The sequence below is a fragment of the Mustelus asterias genome, chromosome 25, assembly GCF_964213995.1.
Source record: "Mustelus asterias chromosome 25, sMusAst1.hap1.1, whole genome shotgun sequence".
NCBI lineage: Eukaryota > Metazoa > Chordata > Chondrichthyes > Carcharhiniformes > Triakidae > Mustelus > Mustelus asterias.
The window spans coordinates 11383491-11409647 of NC_135825.1; the positions used below are offsets into that span (position 1 = coordinate 11383491).

The following is a 26157-nucleotide window of genomic DNA, read 5'->3' on the forward strand; positions in this document are numbered from 1 at the left end:
TGGTGAGACAACAATCTCCCTCAATATTAACAAAATGAAGGAAATAGTCATTGACTTCAGAAGAGTGGAGAACATGCCCCGGTCTACATCCAATAGGGAGGAAGTGAAATGTTCGAGATTTCTGGGTGTCCAGATCACCAACAACCTGTCCTGGTCCCTCCATGCCGACACTATAGTTAAGAAAGCTCACCAATGCCTCTACTTTCTCTTGAGGCTAAAGAAATTTGGCATGTCCCCTACGACTCTCATCAACCTTTGCACCATAGAAAGCATCCTTTCTGGTTGTATCAGAGCTTGGTATGGCTCCTGCTCTGTCCAAGATCGCAAGAAACTACAAAAATTTGTGAACATAGCCCAGTACATCTCACAAACCAGCCTCCCATCCATTGACTCTGCCTACACTTCCTGCTGCCTCAGAAAAGCAGCCAACATAATTAAGGACCCCACGCACCCCGGACATACTTTCTTCCAGCTTCTTGAATCGGGACAAAGATACAGAAGTCTGAGCTCATGTTCCAACCGACTCAAGAATAGCTTCTTCCCTACTGCTATCAGATCTTTGAATGGATCCACCTCGCATTAAGTTGATCTTTCTCTACACCCTAGCTATGACTGTAACACTACATTCTGCACTCTCTCCTTTCCTTCTCTATGTACGGTATGCTTTGTCTCTATAACGCACAAGAAACAATACTTTTCACTGTATGTTCATACATGTGATGATAATAAATCAAATTAAAATCAAAAAGATCTTCCATCCATTTCTCCTTGGCCTCATACTGTGAAAATGTTCATCTACACGAAAACCTACACTTCCCCCATCCTCTATTCAACCAGGGGGACATTCTCCTCCCCAACCTTTGCTGTGGTTTCAATCTGCCTTTAAATCTCTCCCAGCACGTTCCAAATTTGTCTTTTAATGCACATTTTGAAATGAAAATTCAGCTACCGGATGTTGTTAGTTCTTGTCTCAATGAAGACGAGTAGGACATGCAAAGACAAAACATGGAAAGCGGGACTCTTGAGGAAGTAAGGAGAAACAGTTTCTTACCCTTAGCTTGAAGTATGAATGAATCAGTGCACAGCACGCTAGAACCAGTGCAACTGAAGTTCCTATGAATAGATACAGATATATCTGGGAGTTCATGTGCTCCTTGTTTTGACGTGAACTTGATGTTCCTGCTACTTCACTGGGTTTACTGATAGTCTGTGATGGCGATGCAACAGAGCTTGATGTGGACAGTATATCAGGCACAGTTTCACTGTTACTAGCTTCTGTTTGTGTGAAGTTGCCATCGCTCTGACGTGGGTCCTCTGTTGACATGCTCCTAACTAAAGCACTCTTGTTGGTGACAGCATTCACATTGTTGTCTTCTGTGCCCACACTGGTCACTGTAGACCTGGCTCCTGTGTTGGAAATAAGCTTGTAGTCCATTATTGTCTGTACAGGAGATATCAAGGAGCAGAAAGGCTGTGGTGTGCTTACATTCGATGAAGGTTGTGTGGAAGAGTTTGAGTAAGAATTGTTTGAATGTGATCCATTGCCAAGGTCAACGAGGCAGCAATTTGAAGAGACAGAGATGTTGGAGGCTGCAAGAAGAAGTGAACAAGTTAATTATCTATAAGAATGGCTGCTATGAATCAAATAAAGGTCAAGTTGCAATCGTCCCAGATGACCATAGGCTACTCTCCCCTTTTGAGGGGGATTGCTGACTGGTGATGATTTAACCCAAGGATCGCCACACCTCAGGTGAGGGGCAAGGTTGAGAAGATGGGGCCTTCATGAATAACCTCAACCCACACTGTTGGCATCGCTCTGCATCCCAAACCAACCGCCCAACCAACTGAGCTAACTGATGAACCAAACGTTTATTGTCTAAAGATCCCTCTATCACTCTCTTTTGTCCCTTATCGCATACTACCTCTGTGATGTCTCCTTTACAGCGCAGCACCCATGTAATAACATTGTAATAAACTACGGATCATGGTCAAATGTCACTAGAAAGGACATGAACAATTTCAGCTTCAACAAACATCAATAAAAGGAAACAATGAGGGGATAGCCATAAGGACTGAATAACTGGAGGAGAATAGCAATATCCAATAGATAACAAACTAAATGAAAGGAGAAAGTTGTAAAAACTGGATCATGTGTAGACTATTGGGAGAGACAAAATTGGGTTGAAACAGAGAGAAATAAGGAGGCCATTTAACCACTTGAGTCTGTTCCACCGCTCAGTGAAATCACAGCTGATCTACAATCTAACAAGGGTGGCACTGTGGCACAGTGGTTAGCACTGCTGCCTCATAGCGCCAGGGACCTGGGCTGCGATTCCCGGCTTGAGTGACTGTCTGTGTGGAGTCTGTACATTCTCCCCTGAGTCTGCGTGGGTTTCCTCCGGGTGCTCCGGTTTCCTCCCACATTCCGAAGGATGTGCCGGTCCCTCAATGCACTAACATGCTGGTTAGGTGCATTGGCTATGCTAAATTGTCCCTCAGTGCACCCGAACAGACGCCGGAGTGTGGCGACTAGGGGATTTTCACAGTCACTTCACTGCAGTGTTAATGTAAGCCTACTTGTGACGCTAATATGTAAAATTAAAAAAACTCTACATCTATATTCTGTAATATCGTAAGTTCTGAGAGACAGGGAACTACTCAAGGGGCTGCTCCCTTTTGGAAGGAAAAAGAAAGAGAAAGCTCGAAAACGAAATGGTTAAACTTTAGTGAAAGTAAAGGAGCAGATAGACAACGGATTGAGCTAAACAAGATAAAGCTTTTGAAGTAAATCTATGAGGTATTAGGTTAAGTAAATAAGGGCATAGAGCACATAAGGCATCAAGGTGAAAGAGCAAAAATGAAAATGACGAAAGGTGTGCAGAATGGCTGATGGTGATTAGGATCGGGGGGTAGTTCTTTCGCAAGACTGCGGGCTGGATTCTCTGATGCTACAACATCTCAATTACCTTTCAGGAAGAAATGATCTCCCGCTGATTGCTCTGTGGTTCGTTTTACTGAATCACACAGACGAAATATATACAAATAGCGATTCAAGACAGCTTGAAAGTAAGCAAACAGATCGCTCCTACACGCCGTGACAACCTTTGTAGTAGGTCTCAAACATTGCTGCAAACGCTGTGAAATAGAAGAGAAATAAAAGAAGAAAATATTCATTCCCTATTTTCAAAAAGTTACTTCCCACATCCGAAAGTATATTTCATAATTATATATAAACCAGTCCAATGAAACACATTTGTGACAGCCTTATTCCAGATGTTGGTAACAACTGTTTTTACTCAATGTTTGACACAATTCCAGCCCCAGTGTCAAATCATTTGAGTTTTTTGTGCAACTCTTGCATTTTCAGACTGAACCAGCTATGGGACAGAAAAGGCAACCATTGGGCAGACTAACTTCTCACATCTTAACCTCCCAACCTCTCTCTACATCCCATTCTTGAGTTCCTCTTTTGCGTAGTTACAGTTTTCCAAGAATAATAGAATTCCTACAGTGCAGAAGAAGGCCATTTGGCCCATCTAGTCTTCAACAACTCTCCGACAGAGCATCTTACCCAAGCTCTGTCCCTGTAACCACACGTATTTACTCCACTAATTTCCCCAACCTACATATCTTGGGACACTAGGGAACAATTCAGCATGGCCAATCGATCCAACCTTTGGCCAAAAGAGAAAATGCTGGAAAATCTCAGCAGGTCTGGCAGCATCTGTAAGGAGAGAAAAGAGCTGATGTTTTGAATCCAAATGACCCTTTGTCAAAGCGGTGATCTGCACTCGATAGCTTTGACAATAGCTTCAATTGCTTTGACAAAGGGTCATGTGAGCTCGAAATGTCAGTTCTTTTCTCTCCTTACAGATGCTGCCAGGCCTGCTGAGATTTTCCAGCATTTTCTCTTTTGGTTTCAGATTCCAGCGTCTGCAGTTATTTGCTTTTATCCACTGCTGAACATCTTTGGATTTGGGAGGAAACCGGAGCATCCGGCAGAAACCCACACAGACACGGGGAGAACATGCAGACTCGGCACAGACAGTCACCTAAGGCCAGATTTGAACCTGGGTCCCTGGCGCTGTGAGGCAATCGTGCTAACCACTGTGCCGCCAATTTTATGGCCATTGTTCCTCAAAGATTTTCTTCCTTGTTTTTCAGACATCCTAACTGTGTTAGTTACACTTACTGAAACATAGGAATAGGAGGAGGTCCGGGGGGGGGGGGGATTGAGGAGGGCCAGGGTTGGCCCGAACACGTTTGGGAGGCCAGCGATTGGGTGTGGGGATGGGGACGGGGAGGGGGGTCACACACCAAGTGATGGGTGGGTTGCAGAGCTGGCCGGCGATCAGGAGGCCGGCAGTGTAGGGCTACTGCGCATGTGCCGATCTCCACTCTGACAGATCAACGCATGGGCGGTGGCCTGCTCAGCGCTATGATGCTAGCCTCTCTAGTGGAAATAAGCCATTCGGCCCTTTGAGCCTGCATCACCATTCAATATGGTCATGGCTGATCATGCACTTTCAGTATCCCACTCCCGCTTTCTCTCCATACACCTTGATCCCTTCAGCCACAATGTTCACGTCCAACTCCCTCTTGAACTTATCTCAGAAACTGATCCCAACAGCTTTCTGTGGTAGAGAATTCCACAGGTTCACAACTCTCTGAGCGAAGTTCTTCCTCATCTCAGTCCTGAATGGCTTACCCCTTATTTTTAGACTGTGACCCCCTAGTTCAGGACTTCTCCAACATCGGGAACATTCCTTCCGAATCTAGCTTGTCCAGTCCCATCAAGATTTTATATGTTTCTATGAGATCCCCTCTCATTCTTCTAAATTCCAGTGAGTACAAGCCCAGTCTATTCGGTCTCTCTTCATATGTCAGTCCTTCCATTCCGGGAATCAGTCTGATGAACCTTTATTGGACTCCCTCAATAGCAAGAATGTTCTTCCTCAGACTCGGAGACCAAAACTGCACACAATACTCAAGGTGTGGCCTCACCAAGGGCCCTGCATAACTGCAGCAAGACATCCTTACTCCTATACTCAAATAATTGCAGCAAGACATCCCTACTCCTATATAGGGGAACTGTTTCCGTCGATGGTGGAATGCATATCAACAGCACATTTTAAAAATTAAAGCTAGGCTCTAATTCAGGAGGGAAATCAGACAACGCATTTTCATAATGGACAGTGACAACTCTCTACCCCCAAACCTCCAAAGTAAATAGGTTGTGATGAACAAAGCATCGTAGCTGAGAGGGACAGCTCGGTGGATAGGATATTGGTATGTAGATAGGCTGGAAAATTGGGCGGGGATCCTGGATTCAGGATTCAATCCTGGACCGGGGAGCGGCGCGGGCTTGGAGGGCCGAAGGGCCTGTTCCTGTGCTGTATTGTTCTTTGTTCTTTGTTCTAAGGAATTGGGGTCGAGGTACAGATGAGCTGATTGAATGGCAGAAAAAGTTTGAGGGCCTCATCCCATTCCTAATGTCCCTGGAGTTGTCATTAAAGATGCTGAAGGTAGCATGGTGGGGAGGGTTTGTACTGGGCAGTTTATTTTATTCCAAAAATAAGTCATCCAATGCCATCAAGGATCTGGTAAAGCAGACACTGCCTCAATCATTAAAAGAAAGTATTGGTTGAAATCTCATCTTGAGGGTTAATGTAGTTTTGCAAAGCCTCATGTGTTCACAGTCCTCCCCAACAGATGCTTTAAGTCCTTATCTTGTCTGCTCAAGAAACCACACTCTGCCCTAATGGGAGCGATGTGGGTATTGGGTCAGAACAACACGCGTGCTGATAGCTCCTATGTAAGAAGTGACAGACAGTTCCTCTAATGGCTGCAGAATAGCCAAAAGCTTCACAAATCAAATGCAAACACAACCCTCAGGTACAAAAATGGGAGAAGCATAGACGGGAAAGGATTGGGAGCTAGCACTGCTCCTACCTATCACTACCTATTGATCAACTGCAACTTTTACCATGAATTGGAACTGTGCATTAGTTTAAAAAATGGCCAATTCCTCCTTCATAAGAACATAAGAAATAGGAGCAGGAGTAGGCCATCTAGCCCCTCGAGCCTGCCCCGCCATTCAATAAGATCATGGCTGATCTGAAGTGGATCAGTTCCACTTACCCGCCTGATCCCTATAACCCCTAATTCCCTTACCGATCAGGAATCCATCTATCCGTGATTTAAACATATTCAACGAGGTAGCCTCCACCACTTCAGTGGGCAAAGAATTCCAGAGATTCACCACCCTCTGAGAGAAGAAGTTCCTCCTCAACTCTGTCCTAAACTGACCCCCCTTTATTTTGAGGCTGTGCCCTCTAGTTCTAGTTTCCTTTCTAAGTGGAAAGAATCTCTCCATCTCTACCCTATCCAGCCCCTTCATTATCTTATAGGTCTCTATAAGATCCCCCCTCAGCCTTCTAAATTCCAACGAATACAAACCCAATCTGCTCTGTCTCTCCTCATAATCAACACACCTCATCTCTGGTATCAACCTGGTGAACCTTCTCTGCACTCCCTCCAAGGCCAATATATCCTTCCGCAAATAAGGGGACCAATACTGCACACAGTATTCCAGCTGCGGCCTCACCAATGCCCTGTACAGATGCAGCAAGACATCTCTGCTTTTATATTCTATCCCCCTTGCGATATAGGCCAACATCCCATTTGCCTTCTTGATCACCTGTTGCACCTGCAGGCTCACTCGGGGAATTTCAGATAATGTGAGTATCATGTTGTCAATGTAGCTCAATATCCTTCCGTAAGTGTTGGTGAGAGCCATCGCTGGAGATAGATTACACCTGCTCTGGAGACAGCAGTCTTGCATCATCTCATTCCTTTTGCTGCTGCCTCAGTTAGGGGCTCCCCCCTTTGCAGTAATGCAGGTAAGTGCAATGTTAACGTGGCTGCCTCTTCACAGCGGAGCTGATCGTTAACCACTGTGGTTCTCGCAGGGCGGAATTTTCCCGTCCCGCTGCCATAGGAATCACAGCGGGCGGGACATGGACCAGGCAAAGATCCGTTGACCTTGGTAGGATTATCTGACCTTGGGGTGAGGGCGGCTGGAAAATCCCACCCACAGTCTCACATCCCAAGAGGGGCTTGCAGACCTCACCAGATTCGCCAAGTTTTTGCTTAAATAAATGAAGCACGTTCCCATGGTAGAAAGAATCCCATGATTTGAACAAGATTCCTGCAGTCTAATCAGGAGGTTTGTACTGAAAGGTGGCAGCCTGACAGCCATCGAGGGAGCACCTGGCTGGATAATGTGATAATAATGTAATATAATAAACCTGTTGGACTTTAACCTGGTGTTGTTAAAACTCTTACTGTGTTTACCCCAGTCCAACGCCGGCATCTCCACATCATGGATAATGTGACTCAGTAGTAAGTGACAGTCTGCACTCTCACTCAGGGGAAGAGCTAGGGAAACAACTGTTGCATTTGGGGAATGCGCTAAGGAAATAAACCACCGGGGAAAGCTTTGTATGTATTCACTGACGGAACTGAATCATGAATGGCCAGGGGAAACAGCAAGGGTTCAGAGCAAAGGCAGTAATGATTGAGGCTGGCTAGCTTTAAAAGGGGCTACAGATTATACAAGGCCATGCGTTCTCAACACTCAACTTCTGTCAAAATAATGACTGATTTACTAACCTCTCAGCCTTCGCGACTTTGTATTCTTCTCTCTCCTTCTCCTCTGTCAAAACAGCAGACCAACCTTCCTGTCCACTGACTGAATGAGTCTCCCCCTTTGAAACATTATTCTACAATTCGGAGATGATTTTCAGGTAATTTCTCAGGGCAAGACCCCACCTGACTTTACCTATAGCAGAATATTGGTTTCAAAGTATCACGCAGATGCAGCACCATATTCTGCATGGAGACATCGACCGGATTGTCCTCTCCATTGGTCCTGTACAAGGGGGGCCTCGGCTTGGTCTTAATTGCTAAGGCTCTATGGAGTTAGCCCCGCTCCCTGGTGACCATCTAATGACAGCGACAATGGCACAATGGGACAAAACAGCAGCAGGATCAGAGAGTACAAATCATTCTTGACCATATTGATGAAGAAATAACTGTGTGGCATCTCGGAGAGCAACTTCCCAAAATACTGTCAGCCGCAGCTTTAACAATGGGAATTCCGGAGTTCGCAGCATTGAAGCTCTGAGTACCCGTTTCAAGTGGGTGAGCATTGCACGCACAGTTTTGGCATTTGAGAAAACAGAGGGCTGCACTTTCCAGCCCTTCCCAATGGTGGGATCAGACACATGTACACGCACGCCAATGCATGCACGCATGTCACAAGTAAGGCTTACACTAACACTGCAATGGAGTTACTGTGAAAATCCCCTAGTCGCCACACTCTGGCGTCTGTTTGGGCACACTGAGGGAGAATTTAGCATGGCCAATTCACCTAACCAGCACGTCTTTCGGACTGAGGGGGGGAAAACCGGAGCACCCGGAGGAAACCCGCGCAGACACGGGGAGAGAGTGCAGACTCCGCACTGACAGTGACCCAAGCCTGGAATTGAACCCGGGTCCCTGGCGCTGTGAGGCTGCAGTGCTAACCACTGCGCCACCAGGTAAAGAAATTTCTCCCCAGATCAATCATAACAGGGCAAGCCTATTCCAAACCACTTCATTTTTAAAAAGTATAGCAAGAAAGGGCAAACACATACTTCATTATAGCAATTCATGTGTAGTCTTGTTAGATTGTCCATCACACGCTGAGTCTGGTTGTAGGTGTATGAGCTTGTCCCAAAGTGGCTCATCAGAAGCAAGAGAGTGTTGTTGAGTTGCTCGGCAGTGAGGACGATGAAACAGTGATCGGTCTGTTGGGGGGCGGGGTGGGAAGACAATGAAACCATTTAAACCCTTATATAGAGTGCAAGTAGCAGTATGGACAATAGAAATGGTCTCAGTAAGCCTGGTGCTTTGGAGGGTGATTCACTTGCACTGGAGATGTGCTGATTTGGAGGTATCAGGTTCAGTTCACAAAATGGACGGAGTTAACACAAGACAGAGCAACACACTTGTCTTCACTGCCACCGGCTTAGAGATGGGAAAATAAGCCCAGGCTCTCACATTTGAATCCTAAATTGTGAGTCTACAGCCCACCTTGATTGCAAATATGGACGCATTATACAGGCAAGGTAAAGTTGCCACATCCCAGATGACCATATGCTGCTCTTCCCTCAGGGGGAGGGAGAGCTGACTAATGGTGATTTAACCTAAGGGTCACCACACCTCAGGCTAGACTATTAATCCAGAAACTCAGCTAATGTTCTGAGGACCCGGGTTCGAATCCTGCAGCTGGTGGAAGGTGAATTCAAGAAAAATATTTGGAATTAAGAATCTACTGATGACCATGAAACCATTGTCGATTGTTGGAAAAACCCAGCTGGTTCACTAATATCCTGTAAGGAAGGAGATCTACCATCCCTACCCAGTTTGGCCTACCTGTGACTCCAGAGCCACAGCAATGTGGTTGACTCTCAACTGCCCTCGGGCAAATACGGATGGGCAATAAATGCTGGCCAGCCAGTGACACGCATGTCTCACAAGTAAATAAAAAAAAGTGGCAAGGTTGAGAAGATGGACCTTCATGAATAACCTCAGCCGGTACAGAAATTGAACCTGCGCTGTTGGCATCGTTCTGCATCACTAACCTGGCATCCAGCCAACTGAGCTAAACCAGTTCAAATCCCACTCCAGGGACGTGAGCATATTATCTCGGCAGTATTGAGGGAGCGGACAGTGGGCAGTACTGTCGTTTGGGTGAAGATCTTCCTGCATGCAAATTATTTGATGCATCTACCTGAGTAGTAAGAATGCCTAAAATTGTGAAATGATTTGTTGGTTCTGATGCACTTTGGGCTAAAAATGGTAAAATAGGGCCCTGAGAGTCTGCAACATAAGTGACACATAAATTTCTGAATAACCATTGATTTGTACCAGGTAAAATCCTATCTTTCATTAAACGCTGTGTAAGTATAACTTGCTAAAGAATTGTTTAAGACTTAGATTATTTTCACAACTTCCTATAAGCATGTATAATTAAATCAGATAGTCGTCCGAGGAATCCGTTAGAGGATTCAGAAGAAGTGGTAAAGTTAGAGAACTTGACACCACAGCGAGTAGTTGAAGTCATAGAAAGGAATTTTCCTGTCCTGCCCACCATGGGAACTAGAGCAGGCGGGGATCATGCAAAGGTCCATTGATTGGGTGGGATTTTCCAGTTTCAGGGCAAGCACAGCTGGAAACTCTCGCCCATCATCTGTTCCAAAACTCATGATAGAAAACTAAGTTGATGACTAAACTTCCTATTTTATCTGGCAAGAGGCAGGGATGTGGTGGTATTCTCACTGGACTAGGGGTTCGAATCCCACCACAGCAGATAGTGAAATTTGAATTCATATGAGTCATAGAATCATAGAAACCCTACAGTGCAGGAGGCGGCCATTCGGCCCATTGTGTCTGCACCGACCACAATCCCACCCAGGCCCTACCCCCACATATTTACCCGCTAATCCCACTAACCTACGCATCTCAGGACTCTAAGGGGCAATTTTTTTTTAACCTGGCCAATCAACCGAACCCGCACATCTTTGGACTGTGGGAGGAAACCGGAGCACCTGGAGGAAACCCACGCAGACACGAGGAGAATGTGCAAACTCCACACAGACAGTGACCCGAGCCGGGAATCGAACCCGGGACCCTGGAGCTGTGAAGCAGCAGTGCTAACCACAGTGCTACCGTGCCGCCCTGTGGAATCTGTGGAACTCATTGCTTCAGAGGGCTGAGGAGGCCAGGTCATTGAGTGTCTTTATGATAGAGATAGATAGGTTCTTGATCAATAAGGGGATCAAGGGTTATGGGGAGAAGGCAGGAGAATGGGGATGAGAATCATATCAGCCATGATTGAATGGTTGAGCAGACTCAATGGGCTGAATGGCCTAATTCTGCTCCCATATCTTATGGTCTATATCTTATGGTCTAAGATGGCAGATTTCCTTCCCTAAAAGCATTAGTGAACCAGATGGGTTCTTATGACAATCGTTTCACAGTCACCATTAGACTTTAAATTCCAGATTTTTACTGAATTCAAATTTCACTATCTGCTGTGGTGGGATTCGAACCCCAAGTCCAGTGACAATACCACCACACCCCTGCCTCTTGCCAGATAAAATAGGAAGTTTAGTCATCAACTTAGTTTTCTATCATGAGTTTTGGAACAGATGATGGACGAGAGTTTCCAGCCGTGCTTGCCCCGAAACTGGCAAATCCCACCCAATCAATGGACCTTTGCATGATCCTCGCCTGCTATAGTTCCCATGGTGGGCGGGACAGGAAAATTCTTTTCTATGACTTCAACTACTCACTGTGGTGTCAAGTTCTCTAACTTTACCACTTCTTCTGAATCCTCTAATGGATTCCTTGGACGACTATCTGATTTAATTATACATGCTTATAGGAAGTTGTAAAAATAATCTGTAAGTCTTAAACAATTCTTTGGCAAGTTATACTTACACAGCGTTTAATGAAAGATAGGATTTTATCTGGTACAAATCAATGGTTATTCAGAAATTTATGTGTCACTTATGTTGCAGACTCTCAGGGCCCTATTTTACCATTTTGATTCCAAGTGCTGGGCGGATTTGAAACCTGGACTGTTTCAGATCCGACTTTTAGACCCGTTCTGAGGGCCCCCCATACGCACTCCGGCTGCAAAAATATCAGCGATTCCGAATCCCGCTGCAGAAGTCTGTGGGCGGGGCTTAATGCGCCCGAAATCCTGCAGCTCCGATCGGCGCCTCCAACTGCACGTGCGCAGAAAAAAAAAGATAGAATGCAGCTCCCCTGCCACATCGCGCCTGGGCTGGATAATGCCCCCCTCCCCCCCCGGCCCCCCAGAGACATTGCCCCATCCCCACAACATTACTGACTCCCTTATCCCCCCACCCCCCCGCCACCCAGACTGATTGCAGGCCCCTCTCCCCCTTTCCCCTCACTGATCACAGGCACAGTGGCAGCAAACCACCCCCCCCTTCCCCCTCACTGATCACAGGCAGAGTGGCAGCAGACCCCCCCTCACTGATCACAGGCACAGTGGCAGCAAACCCCCCCCCTTCCCCCTCACTGATCACAGGCAGAGTGGCAGCAGACCCCCCCTCACTGATCACAGGCAGAGTGGCAGCAGACCCCCCCTCACTGATCACAGGCAGCAGACCCTCCCACCTTCCACTCCAGCTCCCACCGATCTCAAGCAGAGAACCGTCAGACTCAACTCCACTTCCCAACCCCTCCCCCGCCACCGATCTCAAGCAGAGAGCCGTGGGACACTTGGCACTTACCCCCTCACTAGCTGGAGCGCCCAAATCGGACTTTTGTGGAGCATGTCTGTTTTGCGCCGATCCTGGATGGGCGAACGCAGTGGTAAAGGGGGAAGGTTTAGCGTGCAGCCTATTAAGTCAATTTAAATGCCTGCATGCACGGGCCCGATCGCGGCCATTTCCGGGCCTTGGTAAAGGGGGAACTGGCGCGGATCGCGTTACTCGCCTCACACCCGACTTTACCAAGTTTTCACGCCCGAAAACGAGTGCAACTTGATGGTAAAATCGGGCCCTCAATTTAAATGGGACGAATCTGCAGAATGGGAGTCAAGTCTCGAGCAACCTAGTGCATATGCAGTTAGCTTAGATTCACATTTATTGTGGAATAAATCTTCCCCGATGTCAAGACAGGTTTATACAGGTAGTGTTGTAAAATCTGCCAAGTACAGACAACCAACAGCCAAGTTGTGCAAATTGATGTTAACTGCCTCCAAATTTAAATTGTTTTACATATATATATATTTAGGTCTTATTGTTAAATATCCAAATAATATGAACATTATCTGGCTTCACTTACCAGCTCAGCAGTGTTCACATCCGTAAAGATGTTGTATTTTACCATGCTTGGGAGCAGATTATCACTCTAGGAAAGAGAGGTACAGTTAGATTCTTAAAACCATATCTAAGGCAAGTTGGTGTGAATTGGCTTTGAATTAAATGGAGGAATGTGGGCCAATTAGGAAGCCTTGGATGAAAGTTTGAAGTTTTAAGTTCATTTATTATTGTCACAAGTAGGCTTACATTAACACTGCAATGAAGTTACTGTGAAAATCCCCTAGTCGCCACACTCCGGCACCTGTTTGGGTACACTGAGGGAGAATTTAGCACAGCCAATTCACCTAAATTGCACATCTTTGGACTGCGGTAGGAAACCGGAGCACCCGGAGGAAACCCACACAGACACGGGGAGAATGGGCAAACTCCGCACAGAGTGACCCAAGCCGGGAATCGAACCCGGGTCCCTGGCGCTGTGAGGCAGCAGTGCTAACCACTGTGCCACCGTGAGCAGTGTAAGGTATATCAGAGTCAGCATGACTAACATGAGCGCAGGGGCATATATGACACCAAAGCCAGAGTTGCCAGTTAACGACAGGAAATACGTGAGGTGATGTTACAGCAAAGAGTGCGCATTGTATTGCTTCATTTCTCTAACCAGATTGTTGATCCCGTCCTGAAGCACTCCTGTTAGCCATCTGAAGTGATCTGGGTTGTTGCACCATCTCCCTGCTGAAGCAACAGGCAGCAATAACACGAGACACAAGCAGCAGAGTGCCTGCAATAGAACACAAAAAAATACGATTATGACCAACTGCAAGCAATCTGTCAGCAAACATCAAGTTATATTGATCTATACAGCACAGCAACAGGCTATTCAGTGTTCACTCTCCACACTAGCTCCATCCCAGCCCAAGATATCCCACCCAATCAACTTTTCCTTCTAATACTTTCTCCTTCATGTACTTATCTTGCTTCCCTCTAATTATATCTATGGTAATCGCTTCAACCACTCCACATGCTCGTGAATGCCACATTCTCACTAGAATTACAGAATGCCTACAGTACAGAAAGAGGCCATTCGGCCCATCAAACCTGCACCAACAATCCCACCCAGCACCTATGCCAATGACCCCACGTATTTACTTCGCTAATCACCCTGACGCTAAGGGTCAATTTAGCACGGCCAATCTACCTAACCCGCACATCTTTGGACTGTGGGAGGAAACCAGAGCACCCGGAAGAAACACACGCAGACACGGGGAGAATGTGCAAACTCCACACAGAATTGAACTCGGATCCTTGTCGCTGTGAGGCAGCAGTGCTAACTACTGTGCCGCCGTGCCGCTCACACACACACTGTTCCTCACTGAGGTTGAGGAAAGAACATTTTTCCCTGAAGATCCTGAGTTGATCTGGGCTCTTGCTGTGAGCCCTTCTCCCTCTCCCCCCTCTGCGAGTGGCTTGTCCTCCTCTGTCTTGTCTCTGCTTAATCTCCCCGTCACCCTGCAGACCGAAGGAGGTGGAGACGGTAGCATCCATGTCCAGGAATGGCCTGGCCAGAACCTTTGATGTAGGAGGGGAAGGTGATGGCCTACTGGTATTATCGTTAGACTATTAATCCAGAAACTCAGTTAATGTTCTGCGGACCTGGGTTCGAATCCCACCACGGCAAATGGGGGAATTTGAATTCAATAAAAAATATCTGGAATTAAGAATCCACTGATGACCATGAAACCATTGTTGGGAAAAACCCATCTGGTTCACTAATGTCCTTTAGGGAGGGAAATCTGCTGTCCTTATCCGGTCTGGCCTACATGTGATTCTGGACCCACAGAAATCTGGTTGACTATCAGCTGCCCCCTGGCAATTAGGGATGGGCAATAAATGTTTGAGAGCACATTTCCACTCCATCTGACGAAGGAGCAGTGCTCCAAAAGCTTATGGTATTTGCTACCAAATAAAACTGTTGGACTTTAACCTGGTGTTGTGAGACTTCTTATAATAAATGTTTGCCAGCCAGTGACTCCCATGCCCACAAATGAATGAATAAAAAAAAGAACCAAGGCCATCACCAGGTGCAAAATTACTCAAAATTCACCAATTTTAAACATCATTAGAAAATTCACAGCACAAACTCAGATAAAAGACTGAAGAAACCAACCAGCAACTAGCCTGGCAAGTGGTTGATGGTCCCTTTAAATAGCACTGATGGGGGTGGTTGGAGGGTCTGCCTGCCCCTGAATGCGTGTTCAGTGTTATGTTTAAGACCATGGCATTGACTGCAGGTGGAAACTGGCAATGTTGGTGTCACATCAACGTTCTTCCTGGGCGCTTCCTCAGGATTGAGGCTGACTTGCTCCCACTCTGCTTTGATGGGTTCGGAGATGGCTGATAACTCCGTGGTGTGACCTGCAGACCCAGCCACATGCAGGGCAGGTTGAAGGAGTTGGGTAGATGAGCTCCCTCTGATCCCTGACGCTGCCCTTGCATGCTTCTGGCACCATTTCTCAGGTGCGCTCAGTGACTTTGTGAATGAACCATTTTGGTCCGTCAGATTCCCAAGAGTCAGTGGGAATGTTTGGCCTCTTCCATGATGTAATCAGCATTACACCCTGACTGATGTCATTAAAATGGTACCTGGTGCAGATCTCATTGCAAGGAGGCACATGCAGCAGGGACACGATTTTGGCACCAAATGGACCCGTAATACAGAATTGACAGATGCTAAGAAGCTTATTTTTGTGGCCTTATTAAGGGGTTTGATTATTCTTATATTCATTCATGGGACACGGGTATCACTGGCTGGGCCAGCATTTGTTGCCCGGTCCAGAGGGCCTTTAAGAGTCAACCACATTGTTGTGGGTCTGGAGTCACATGTAGGCCAGACCGGGTAAGGATGGCAGATTTCCTTCCCTAAAGGACATTAGTGAACCAGATGGGTTTTTCCGACAATGGTTTCATGGTCACCATTAGACATTTAATTCCAGATTTTTATTGAATTCAAATTCCACCATCTGCCGTGGTGGGATTCGAAGCCAGGTCGCCAGAGAATTACTCTAGGTATCTGCATTACTAGCCTAGCAACAATACCATTACACCACCACCTCCCTTAAACACTTTATGAGGATAGCAGTGGTATACATATTATTTTATATCATTTCTATGCTGAAATTCAGAATCTTTGAAAGATGCAATGGGCTTTACAGATGACCACAGAATATTCTGAATATAAGGCACCTTGCCTGTTTGGTTTTTCATTGTAAATGTTCTGGACAGTGGGAGCTGAACTTGGTGCATTCATCCAAACAGGCTCAGTTGGGAGTTCCTTTGCTGAGCCTCATCAAACTGTCGCGCCAGCAGCATAACGCAGGTGTGTCACTTTAAGACTAGTATCTACAGTCTAGTAGCATCCTTAAACTCCTTGCTTGCCTTTGAGAGAAGTTAGAAAACACACAGCACGTGGGCGATACGGTGGCACAGTGGTTAGCAGTGCTGCCTCACAGCGCCAGGGATCCGGGTTCAATTCCGACCTCGGGTCACTGTCTGCGTGTAGTGTGGCAAACCACTGTCGTGCCTTTGGCACGGTTGAGCTGTATATGTTGTTGCCACTACTGTTCGTATATGAGACACTCCCTGACACCTTTAATTCGGCTGCACCTTTAACTGGAGGCTCCGCCCTCAGGGTATAAAGGCTGCAGCCCTCCCCCTCCGGCCTCAGTCGGGAGATCCTCACGCCCAGTATTGTTCTGTTTATTGTCTGTTCCACATCATTCCTTTTTAGCGAATAAAAGCCTTCTGTTCTTGGCAACATCAGCCTTGTCTATTTATCAGACGCGCCTCATGTAGTTTGCACATTCTCCCCGTGTCTGCGTGGGTTTCCTCCGGTTTCCTCCCACAGTCCAAAGTTGTGCAGGTTGGGTGGACTGCCCGTGCTAAATTGCCCCTTAGTGTCCCAAGATGTGTAGGCTCGGGGGATTAGCGGGATAAATATTGGGGTTATGGGGAACAGGTCTGGGTAGGATTTCCCCTTAGTTTCAGGGAGATTATGTGAGGGTTACAAGGATAGGGCTTGGGTGGGATTGTTGTTGGTGCTGACTCATTGGACCGAATGGCCTCCTTCTGTTCTGTGATTCTATGAAATCATGTTAATATGAAGATTTCTAAAATGTGGCATAACTTCCTTTGGAATTTTGGAAATACTTTGCATTATGTCCGGTGTTTACACAAAACAGACATTGTGGAGAGCTTAAAAAACTCTGAGAGAAGTCAAAAAGGAATCCGAAGAATTTTTTTGATTAGAGTAGCAGAAAATGAGAGGTTATAGCTGGGGATCACTTTCCTAGATAGGAAGATACAAGTTTTCACGAGATATTCTGTGGTCAAACATATCCTCTTCTCTCATTTTATTTTCACCTGATTTCCACCTGAGGCACATTTACTGATAAAATCTGCACCAAACATTTCCCGATTGAGTGCCAGGCAGCTCTGGCCAACGCTCGCTCCCGAATCAAGTGTGTTCAAGTCCCACTCCAGAGACTTGCGTACATAGTCAAGGGTGACACTTCAGTTCTAAGGGTGTGCTGCACAGTCAGCGATGCTGTCTTCTGGATGAGGCGTTAAACTTCCTCTCAAGTGGAAGTAAAATTCCCACAGCGTTATTCTAGGAAGAGCGGGGAGCTCCCCCCAGGGTCCTGGCAGAGATCTATACCTCAGCCAACATCCAAAACATGCTTCGGTCATTTATTACATTGGTGTTTGTGGGGTTGTGGGAGCTTGCTGCAGCCAAAATGGCTACCACGCTTCTCACATCACACAGTGACTACACTTCAAAAGTGCTTCAGCGGCTGTAACACGCTTTGGGATGTCCTGAGGTTCAGAAAGGCACGATATAAATTCAACTCCTTGCTTTACCACTGATCAAAATTTAAAAACCAATCCCTATTACCCATGATTCTTCCGCTCTGACATGAATCATAGAATCCTTAGTGTGGAAGGATGCCATTCTGCCCATTAGGTCTGCACCAACTCTCTGGCAGAGTGTCTCACCAGGCCCTCTCCCCCACCCAATCCCCATAACCCTGCACATTTACCATGGCCAATTCATCTAACCTACACATTTTGGGACACTAAAGGACAATTTAGCATGGCCAATCATAGAATCACTACAGTGCAGAAGGAGGCCATTCAGCCCATCAAGACTGTATCGACCTCAATCCCACCCAAGCCCTATCCCCCTTAACCCCCTTGACACTAAGGGGCAATTTACATAGAACATAGAACAGTACAGCACAGAACAGGCCCTTCGGCCCACGATGTTGTGCCGAGCTTTATCTGAAACCAAGATCAAGCTATCCCACTCCCTATCATCCTGGTGTGCTCCATGTGCCTATCCAATAACCGCTTAAATGTTTCTAAAGTGTCTGACTCCACTATCACTGCAGGCAGTCCATTCCACACCCCAACCACTCTCTGCGTAAAGAACCTACCTCTGATATCCGTCCTGTATCTCCCACCACGAACCCTATAGTTATGCCCCCTTGTAATAGCTCCATCCACCCGAGGAAATAGTCTTTGAACGTTCACTCTATCTATCCCCTTCATCATTTTATACACCTCTATTAAGTCTCCCCTCAGCCTCCTCCGCTCCAGAGAGAACAGCCCTAGCTCCCTCAACCTTTCCTCATATGACCTACCCTCCAAACCAGGCAGCATCCTGGTAAATCTCCTCTGCACTCTTTCCAGCGCTTCCACATCCTTCCTATAGTGAGGTGACCAGAACTGCACACAATATTCCAAATGTGGTCTCACCAAGGTCCTGTACAGTTGCAGCATAACCCCACGGCTCTTAAACTCCAACCCCCTGTTAATAAAAGCTAACACACTACAGGCCTTCTTCACAGCTCTATCCACTTGAGTGGCAACCTTTAGAGATCTGTGGATATGGACCCCAAGATCTCTCTGTTCCTCCACAGTCTTCAGAACCCTACCTTTGACCCTGTAATCCACATTTAAATTTGTCCTACCAAAATGAATCACCTCACATTTATCAGGGTTAAACTCCATTTGCCATTTTTCAGCCCAGCTTTGCATCCTATCTATGTCTCTTTGCAGCCTACAACAGCCCTCCACCTCATCCACTACTCCACCAATCTTGGTGTCATCAGCAAATTTACTGATCCACCCTTCAGCCCCCTCCTCTAAGTCATTAATAAAAATCACAAAGAGCAGAGGACCAAGCACTGATCCCTGTGGCACACCGCTAGCAACCTGCCTCCAATCCGAAAATTTTCCATCGACCACCACCCTCTGTCTTCGGTCAGACAGCCAGTTGCCTATCCAATCGGCCAACTTTCCCACTATCCCACACCTCCTCACTTTCATCATAAGCCGACCATGGGGGACCTTATCAAACGCCTTACTAAAATCCATGTATATAACATCAACTGCCCTACCTTCATCAACACACTTAGTTACCTCCTCAAAAAATTCTATCAAATTTGTGAGGCACGACTTGCCCTTCACGAATCCGTGCTGACTATCTCGGATTAATCCGCATCTTTCTAAATGGTCGTAAATCCCATCCCTAAGGACCCTTTCCATCAATTTACCAACCACCGAAGTAAGACTAACCGGTCTATAATTACCAGGGTCATTTCTATTCCCTTTCTTAAACAGAGGAACAACATTCGCCATTCTCCAGTCCTCTGGCACCATCCCCGTGGACAGCGAGGACCCAAAGATCAACGCCAAAGGCTCTGCAATCTCATCCCTTGCCTCCCAAAGAATCCTAGGATACATTTCATCAGGCCCAGGGGACTTATCGACCTTCAGTTTATTCAAAACTGCCAAGACATCCTCCCTCCGAACATCTATTTCCTCCAGCCTATTAGCCTGTAACACCTTCTCTTCCTCAAAAACATGGCCCCTCTCCTTGGTGAACACTGAAGAAAAGTATTCATTCATCACCTCGCCTATCTCTACTGACTCCATACACAAGTTCCCACTACTGTCCTTGACCGGCCCTAACCTCACCCTGGTCATTCTTTTATTCCTCACATAAGAATTTAGCATGGCCAATCCACCTAACCCGCACATCTTTGGACTGTGGGAGCAAACCGGAGCACCCGGAGGAAACCGATGCAGACATGGGGAGAATGTGCAAACTCCACACAGAAAGTGACCCAAGCCGGGAATCGAATCCAGATTCCTGGCGTTGTGAGGCAGCAGTGCCAATCCACCTAACCTACACATCTTTGGATGAAATCTGACCACAGAGGAATATAAAGAGGCCATTCAAACCCTCGGGCTTGTTCTGCCATTCAGTTACATCATGGCCGATCTATATCTTAACTCTATCTGCTCACCATTAATGGTTCTGTAACCATTAATGCTCTATATCTAACAAAGATCTCTTGATCTAACTCTTGAAGTGTTTCATTGACTTTGTCTCCTCAGAAAACAGTTAAGGTTGAGAATTCCAGATTTTCACTCTGCTCTATCTGGAAGAGTACTTCCTTATTTCACCCCTGGATGGTCTCACAATGATGTTAAGGTTATGCACTCCAGCTCTGTTCTTCTCCAGCAGAGGAAATAGTTTCTCTCCATCTACCCCTATGGACGCCTTTCATCACTTTAAACATCTCAGTGAAATCATCCCCCTATCTTCTATCCTCAAAGGGATATGAGGCTGTTTGATGCAACCTCCTCTCCTTGTAATTTACTTCTTTTAACCCTGGAGTTATTACATGAGAACATGAGAATTAGAAGCAGGAATAGGCTATCTGGCCCCTTGAGCCTGCTCCGCCATTCAATAAGACCATGGCTGATCTTTTCGTGGACTCCGCTCCACTTACCCCACCAGCTCACCATAACCCTTAATTCCTTTACTGTTCAAAAATTGATCTATCCTTGCCTTAAAAACATTCAATGAGGTAGCCTCAACTGCTTCACTGGGCAGGGAATTCCACAGATTCACAACCCTTTGGGTGAAGAAGTTCCTCCTCAACTCAGTTAAGTTCTGCTAAATCTCTGCTGTTCCCCTCCAAGGTTGGGGGCATATCTTCTGGGAGGTATGCGTTCAGAGCTGAACGTAGTACCTTAAGTGTGGTCTGTAAAAAAAATAGTTTGGTCAAATTTTAATCCTCTTTACATAGAAGCTTTAAACCTCAGGTGTCTAGGATCATAGAAACATAGAGCTAGAATCAGGAGTAGGCCATTCGGCCCTTCGAGCCTACTTGACTAGTGGTCTCAATTCCACTTTCCTCATCTGACCCCCCCCCTCATAACCCTGGACTCATTTGACAATGAAAAATCTAACTCAGCCTCGAACAAGCTCAATAACCCAGTCTACACTGCTTTCTCGGGAAAAGAATTCCAGAGACTAACAACTCTCAGAGAACGAAAATCTCCTCATCTCAGTTTTAAAGAGATTTCTTATTTTTAAACTGTGGTCCCTAATTCTAGTATGCCCCATAAGTGGAAACATCCTGCTGGTATATACTTTATTAACTCCCCTAAGGATCTTATGCACAGGATTTCCAGGCCCTTCCCGCCAGCTGGATCTTCTGGTCCCACCAAAGGCGACCCCTTGTGGCAGGATGAGCGAGTCACACAAAACACTGTACACATTGACGGGACTGGAAGATCCCATCAGTGGCCAATGGAGAGCCGCCTCCATTGCTGGAAATTCCGCCCTAAATGTTTCAATGAGATCACCTCTCGTTTTTCTAGGCTCCAATATGTATAGTCCCAACCCGTTCAACCTTTCTTCTTAGGACAAGCCCTTCGTCCAGGAATGAGTTAAGCGAAGTTTCTCTGTACTGCTGCCAATGCAATTATGTCTTTTATTCAAATAAAGAGACCAAATACCAAGTATTCCAAATGTGCCAGAGTGGAATAGTGGCACAGTGGTTAGCACTGCTGCCTCACAGTGCCAGGAACCCAGGTTCAATTCCAGCCTTGGGTCACTGTCTGTTTGGAGTTTGCACGTTCTCCTTCTCTACGTGGGTTTCTTCCGGGTGCTCCGGTTTCCTCCCACAGTCCAAAGATGTGCGGAAAAGGTGGATTGGCTATGCTAAATTACTCCTCTGAAAATGTATAGTTTAGGAGGATTAGTGGGGTAAATATGCGAGGTTATGGGGATAGGGCAGGGAGTGGGCCTGGGTGAGATGTTCTATTGGAGAGTTGATGCAGAGTCGATGCGTGGAATGGCCTTCTTCTGTACTGTAGGGATTCTATGTGGTCTCACCAACACTCTGTAGAGCAGCAGCAAACCATCCCTACATTTATATTCCATTTGTAATGAAGGCCAACATTCCACTAGCCTACCTAAACACTTGGCATTACCTGCATACTAACTCTTTGTGTTTCACATACCAGGACACCCAGATGCCTCTGTACCATTGCAATGTCTCTCCATTTAAATAGTATACACTTTCCTATTCTTCCTACGACAGGGGACAAGTTCACATTTTCCCACACTAATTTCCACCTGCCAAATTTTTTGCCGATGCAGTTAATCACTTTGCAGACTTTCCAGGCGGGATTCTCCAATCTCAGTCATTCCTGTCCCGCTGCCAGTGACAAGAGAGAACTTGGCATTCAGCCAACATTCCATTCGTTGTAGCAGCACCGGAGAATCCCAGCCGAGGACGAGGTCAGAGGTTTCTGGCATATGCCTCCTCTTGACCACTTACTTTCCAAACTGTCTTGGTATCAGCAGCAAATCTAACTACCATCCATCCAGTTCTTTCAACTGAATCATTAAACAGATTGTACACATAATTGAGGGACCTATTTATTGCTGTTCTCTGCTTCCTTCTAGCTAAGCAAATCTTTATCAATGTTGATATGTTATTCCCTACTCTATGTTTTCTTATCTTGTAAGGTGCCAACCTTTGATGTGGCACCTTTTCAAATACCTTTTGGAAATCCAAGTACATCACATCTACTGGTTCCCTTTTATCCTGCTTGCTTGTTACTTCCTTAAAGAACTCAAAGGACATATTTAGTTAAACATGATTTCCGTTTCACAAAGCCACGTTAATGCTGCCTGATCAGATAATGATTTTCTAAGTTATCGTGTTATAACTTCCTTAATAATGGATTTCAGAAATTTGCCCATGATAGATGTTTGTAGTTTTCTGCTTTCTGTATCCCTCCTTTTATCAATAAAGATGTTAGCTATTTTCCAATTCTCTGGGACCTGTCTAGAATTTAAGGGATTTTACAAGATTCTACAAAATGAACTGTTGATAGTCATAGATTGTTGGCAAAACTGATCCCATTTATTAAGTGTGGCTGGCACTAGCCGTGACTGTGGTCAAAGTTTTATGATTTGACCTTCTATAAACTGAAAAAAATTGAGCAATTGTTTGGAATCCACCAACTTAGTGCTCGTCAACATATATTGTGGCCAAACAATGCGAGTGTAAGACCTGTAACCTTAATAAAGTTAGCGTGCATTGCATGACATGATATAATGATGCATTAGCATGCTTCTAGGAAATATCTGTCTGCTGTTTCAAAGGTGCTAACTCTTGGAAATAAACATGTTAACACTTTATTTTAAACAGTGAGCAACAGAGTTTTATGTGTTAACTCACTTGGTGTCAAATCTTCACCCAGTGACAAACCACAGACACGCAAATGTACCATTCTCACCATCATCATCTACTAAACCGTCATTAGGGTCGCACCTTTCTTGCCTGATTGCTGCAGTTTTTCTGTCTTCCACCACTCAATATGCTTCATAGAAATATAGAAAATAGAAGCAGGAAGAGGCCGTTTGGCTCTTTGAGCCTGCTCCACCATTTATTACGATCATGGTTGTTCATCAAATTCAACACTTTCACGCTATCAGTAATGGACCGAGAGAGAGCCCAGTAAGTTGGAAGTGCTTATATACTTACAGGGTAATGAATGTGTGAATGCATGAATGGATGAATGTTAGGAATGGGTTAACAGATCTTCCAATTAAGTCCTAGTTTGATGTCAATTATTCAGTAGAAGTCACTGATATATAAAGGGGCTACAGGTGGCACTGGGTGTTGGTGCCGAATTGTATGTGGAGTTGGATATAAGAAATAAAGGTAATTTATGAAGAAGCAGAACTTGTGTCTCCTTTACCGAACTGCAACTGAGAGGCTCAAACAATGAACAGTGTGATGGGCAGATGGATGCATTTATCAAGCTACTCATTGACAAGGGTTGTTAAAGTCTGAGTTTCATTTACATAATCAGGCAGCTTGCAGACTCATATTCAAAACCTGATGTCCCGTATGATGGTTTCCAGCACCATGCAGACAGGATCCAAGGATTTAGGGAGTTCTGGAACCAACGTGGCCATCCAGTCATCATGAAAAACGTCCAGTTAGAACCTTGCACTGTCCACTGCCCAGACCACACAAACCAACTTCACTGATTCCTTGAGGCAGCTATGCACTTTCAACTTAGTTGATTAAGATTCGCATATTCCTGGATCACAGGCGATGGCCTAGTGGTATTATCGCTGGACTATTAATCCAGAAATGCAGCTAATGTTTTGGGGACCCGGGTTCGAATCCTGCCATGGCAAATGGTGGAATTTGAATTCAATTAAAAAAACATCTGGAATTAAGAATCTACTGATGATCACAAAACCGGTTGTCGATTGTCAGAAATACCCATCTGGCTCATTAGTGTCCTTTAAGGAAGGAAATCTGCTGTCCTTACCTGGTCTGACCTACATGTGACTCCAGAGCCACAGCAATGTGGTTGACTCTCAACTGCCCTCGGGCAACTGGGGATGGGTAATAAATGCTGGCCAGCCAGCGACGCCCATGTCTCACGAATGATTAAAAAAATGACTTTAATGGGAACAACAGGCAGATCCTTAAAGGGTGAGATTTTCCAGCCCCTCCCACCGGCAGGATCTTCCAGCCCTGTCAAAGTCAATGGGGATTTGAATGCCGTGCCGCATCCGCCAAGGGGAAACTCCAACCTCAATATTAATGCTATCAAGAGAAAATTGACTTATTTTCAAATGCACAACCTGCAAATTTGTCCTGAATGTCAATTCATTAACTATTGACAACATTTGACTTTCAACGAGAAAAAACAATGAGATATGGAAGATGCTTGCACATCAAAGTTCATGTTGTGATATGCCTTTAAGGGATAGCAGCAAGCCATCACTAGAAGGGAAGTGCGTCATGTGATCCAGCCTCAGTTTCACTTTTGCCCATGTGCAGTGCACAGAACAGCTCTGATATCTTTGCACTTTCTATCCGTACATATATATATAATAATGTTCTCCTGTGCCCAGTCTAAATAAATGAACCCACAATATGTTTGCACAATACCTTATGACTGATTGGTGCCTTTATATCATTATTAACCACATGACTGTCCAGACTTCGGAGTATATTGACACAATGGTAAATACCAGCAGAAAGCAAATCAAGAGTTAACTATTTGCATCCTAAATTGGCTTACTGTATAAAAATAGAACATTCAAAGAACACAAAGTCCTTTCAGAAGTGGGTAGATCTGGCCTGACAGTATTGTTTGATCCAAGCCGTTCCAGACTGGGTAATGATTAATTAATTGAAGTAAAGATGATACTGTTAATGGTTATAAAATGGAGAGGTCAATTGTAGAAGCTGCCTTTAATCAGCAGAGGCAACACACCTTGCTTTGACTTCAATTGACCTCTTTTCCAAAAGGATAAAAAAGGCTATTTGGTTGTTCCCAAGCTTTCCCGAGACTGCCGAGGCAATTATTAAATATTCCAGGAAGGTAAGATTTCATGAAGCTTCTAAAATTCCCAGCTGATTCACGACAGTTTCAGGATATGATTGCAACCTTTCCGGCCCACTCTATTTAACTCCCACCAGTCACATTCCATGTCCATGATGCCACCAACACTGGAGATATTCTATTCCACAGAGTATTTCTTTTTGTTGGTTACTCATGGAATCTGGGCAATGCCAGGGAGGCAGCATTCATCACTCACGATCTCAGTCTGTCTTTGTTATTATCAGCTTGGGGCGCTCATTAGAACAAATTTCATCCATTCATAGATGTGCCTTTGCCACATGGGTAGCCATGAGAAAGCTCACCACCAACCTGGGTTGGCCTTGCCCATGATGCTCATTCCCCAGAAATGAATTCAAAGAAAATCTTTCCCTAAAGTTACTAATTGATAATATGAGAAAATAATTAATTTGCTGGATTCCAATGTTCATTACTCCAATGGTTTTCAAAT

General features: G+C 45.5%; 1 protein-coding gene across 2 annotated transcripts in view; it reads right to left on the minus strand.

Annotated features, from left to right (window-relative positions):
- The window catches only part of LOC144511788 (uncharacterized), a 73814-nt gene that overhangs the window by 17167 nt on the left and 30490 nt on the right, over positions 1-26157 (minus strand). For both annotated transcript variants that reach the window (XM_078242116.1, XM_078242115.1), the window contains exons 2-6: positions 13567-13686; positions 12931-12996; positions 8700-8852; positions 2967-3135; positions 1052-1590 (exon numbers count right to left, since the gene is read on the minus strand). In XM_078242116.1, coding sequence (XP_078098242.1) covers positions 1052-1590; positions 2967-3135; positions 8700-8852; positions 12931-12996; positions 13567-13686 — 1047 coding nt within the window. The remainder of the gene's footprint in view (positions 1-1051; positions 1591-2966; positions 3136-8699; positions 8853-12930; positions 12997-13566; positions 13687-26157) is intronic.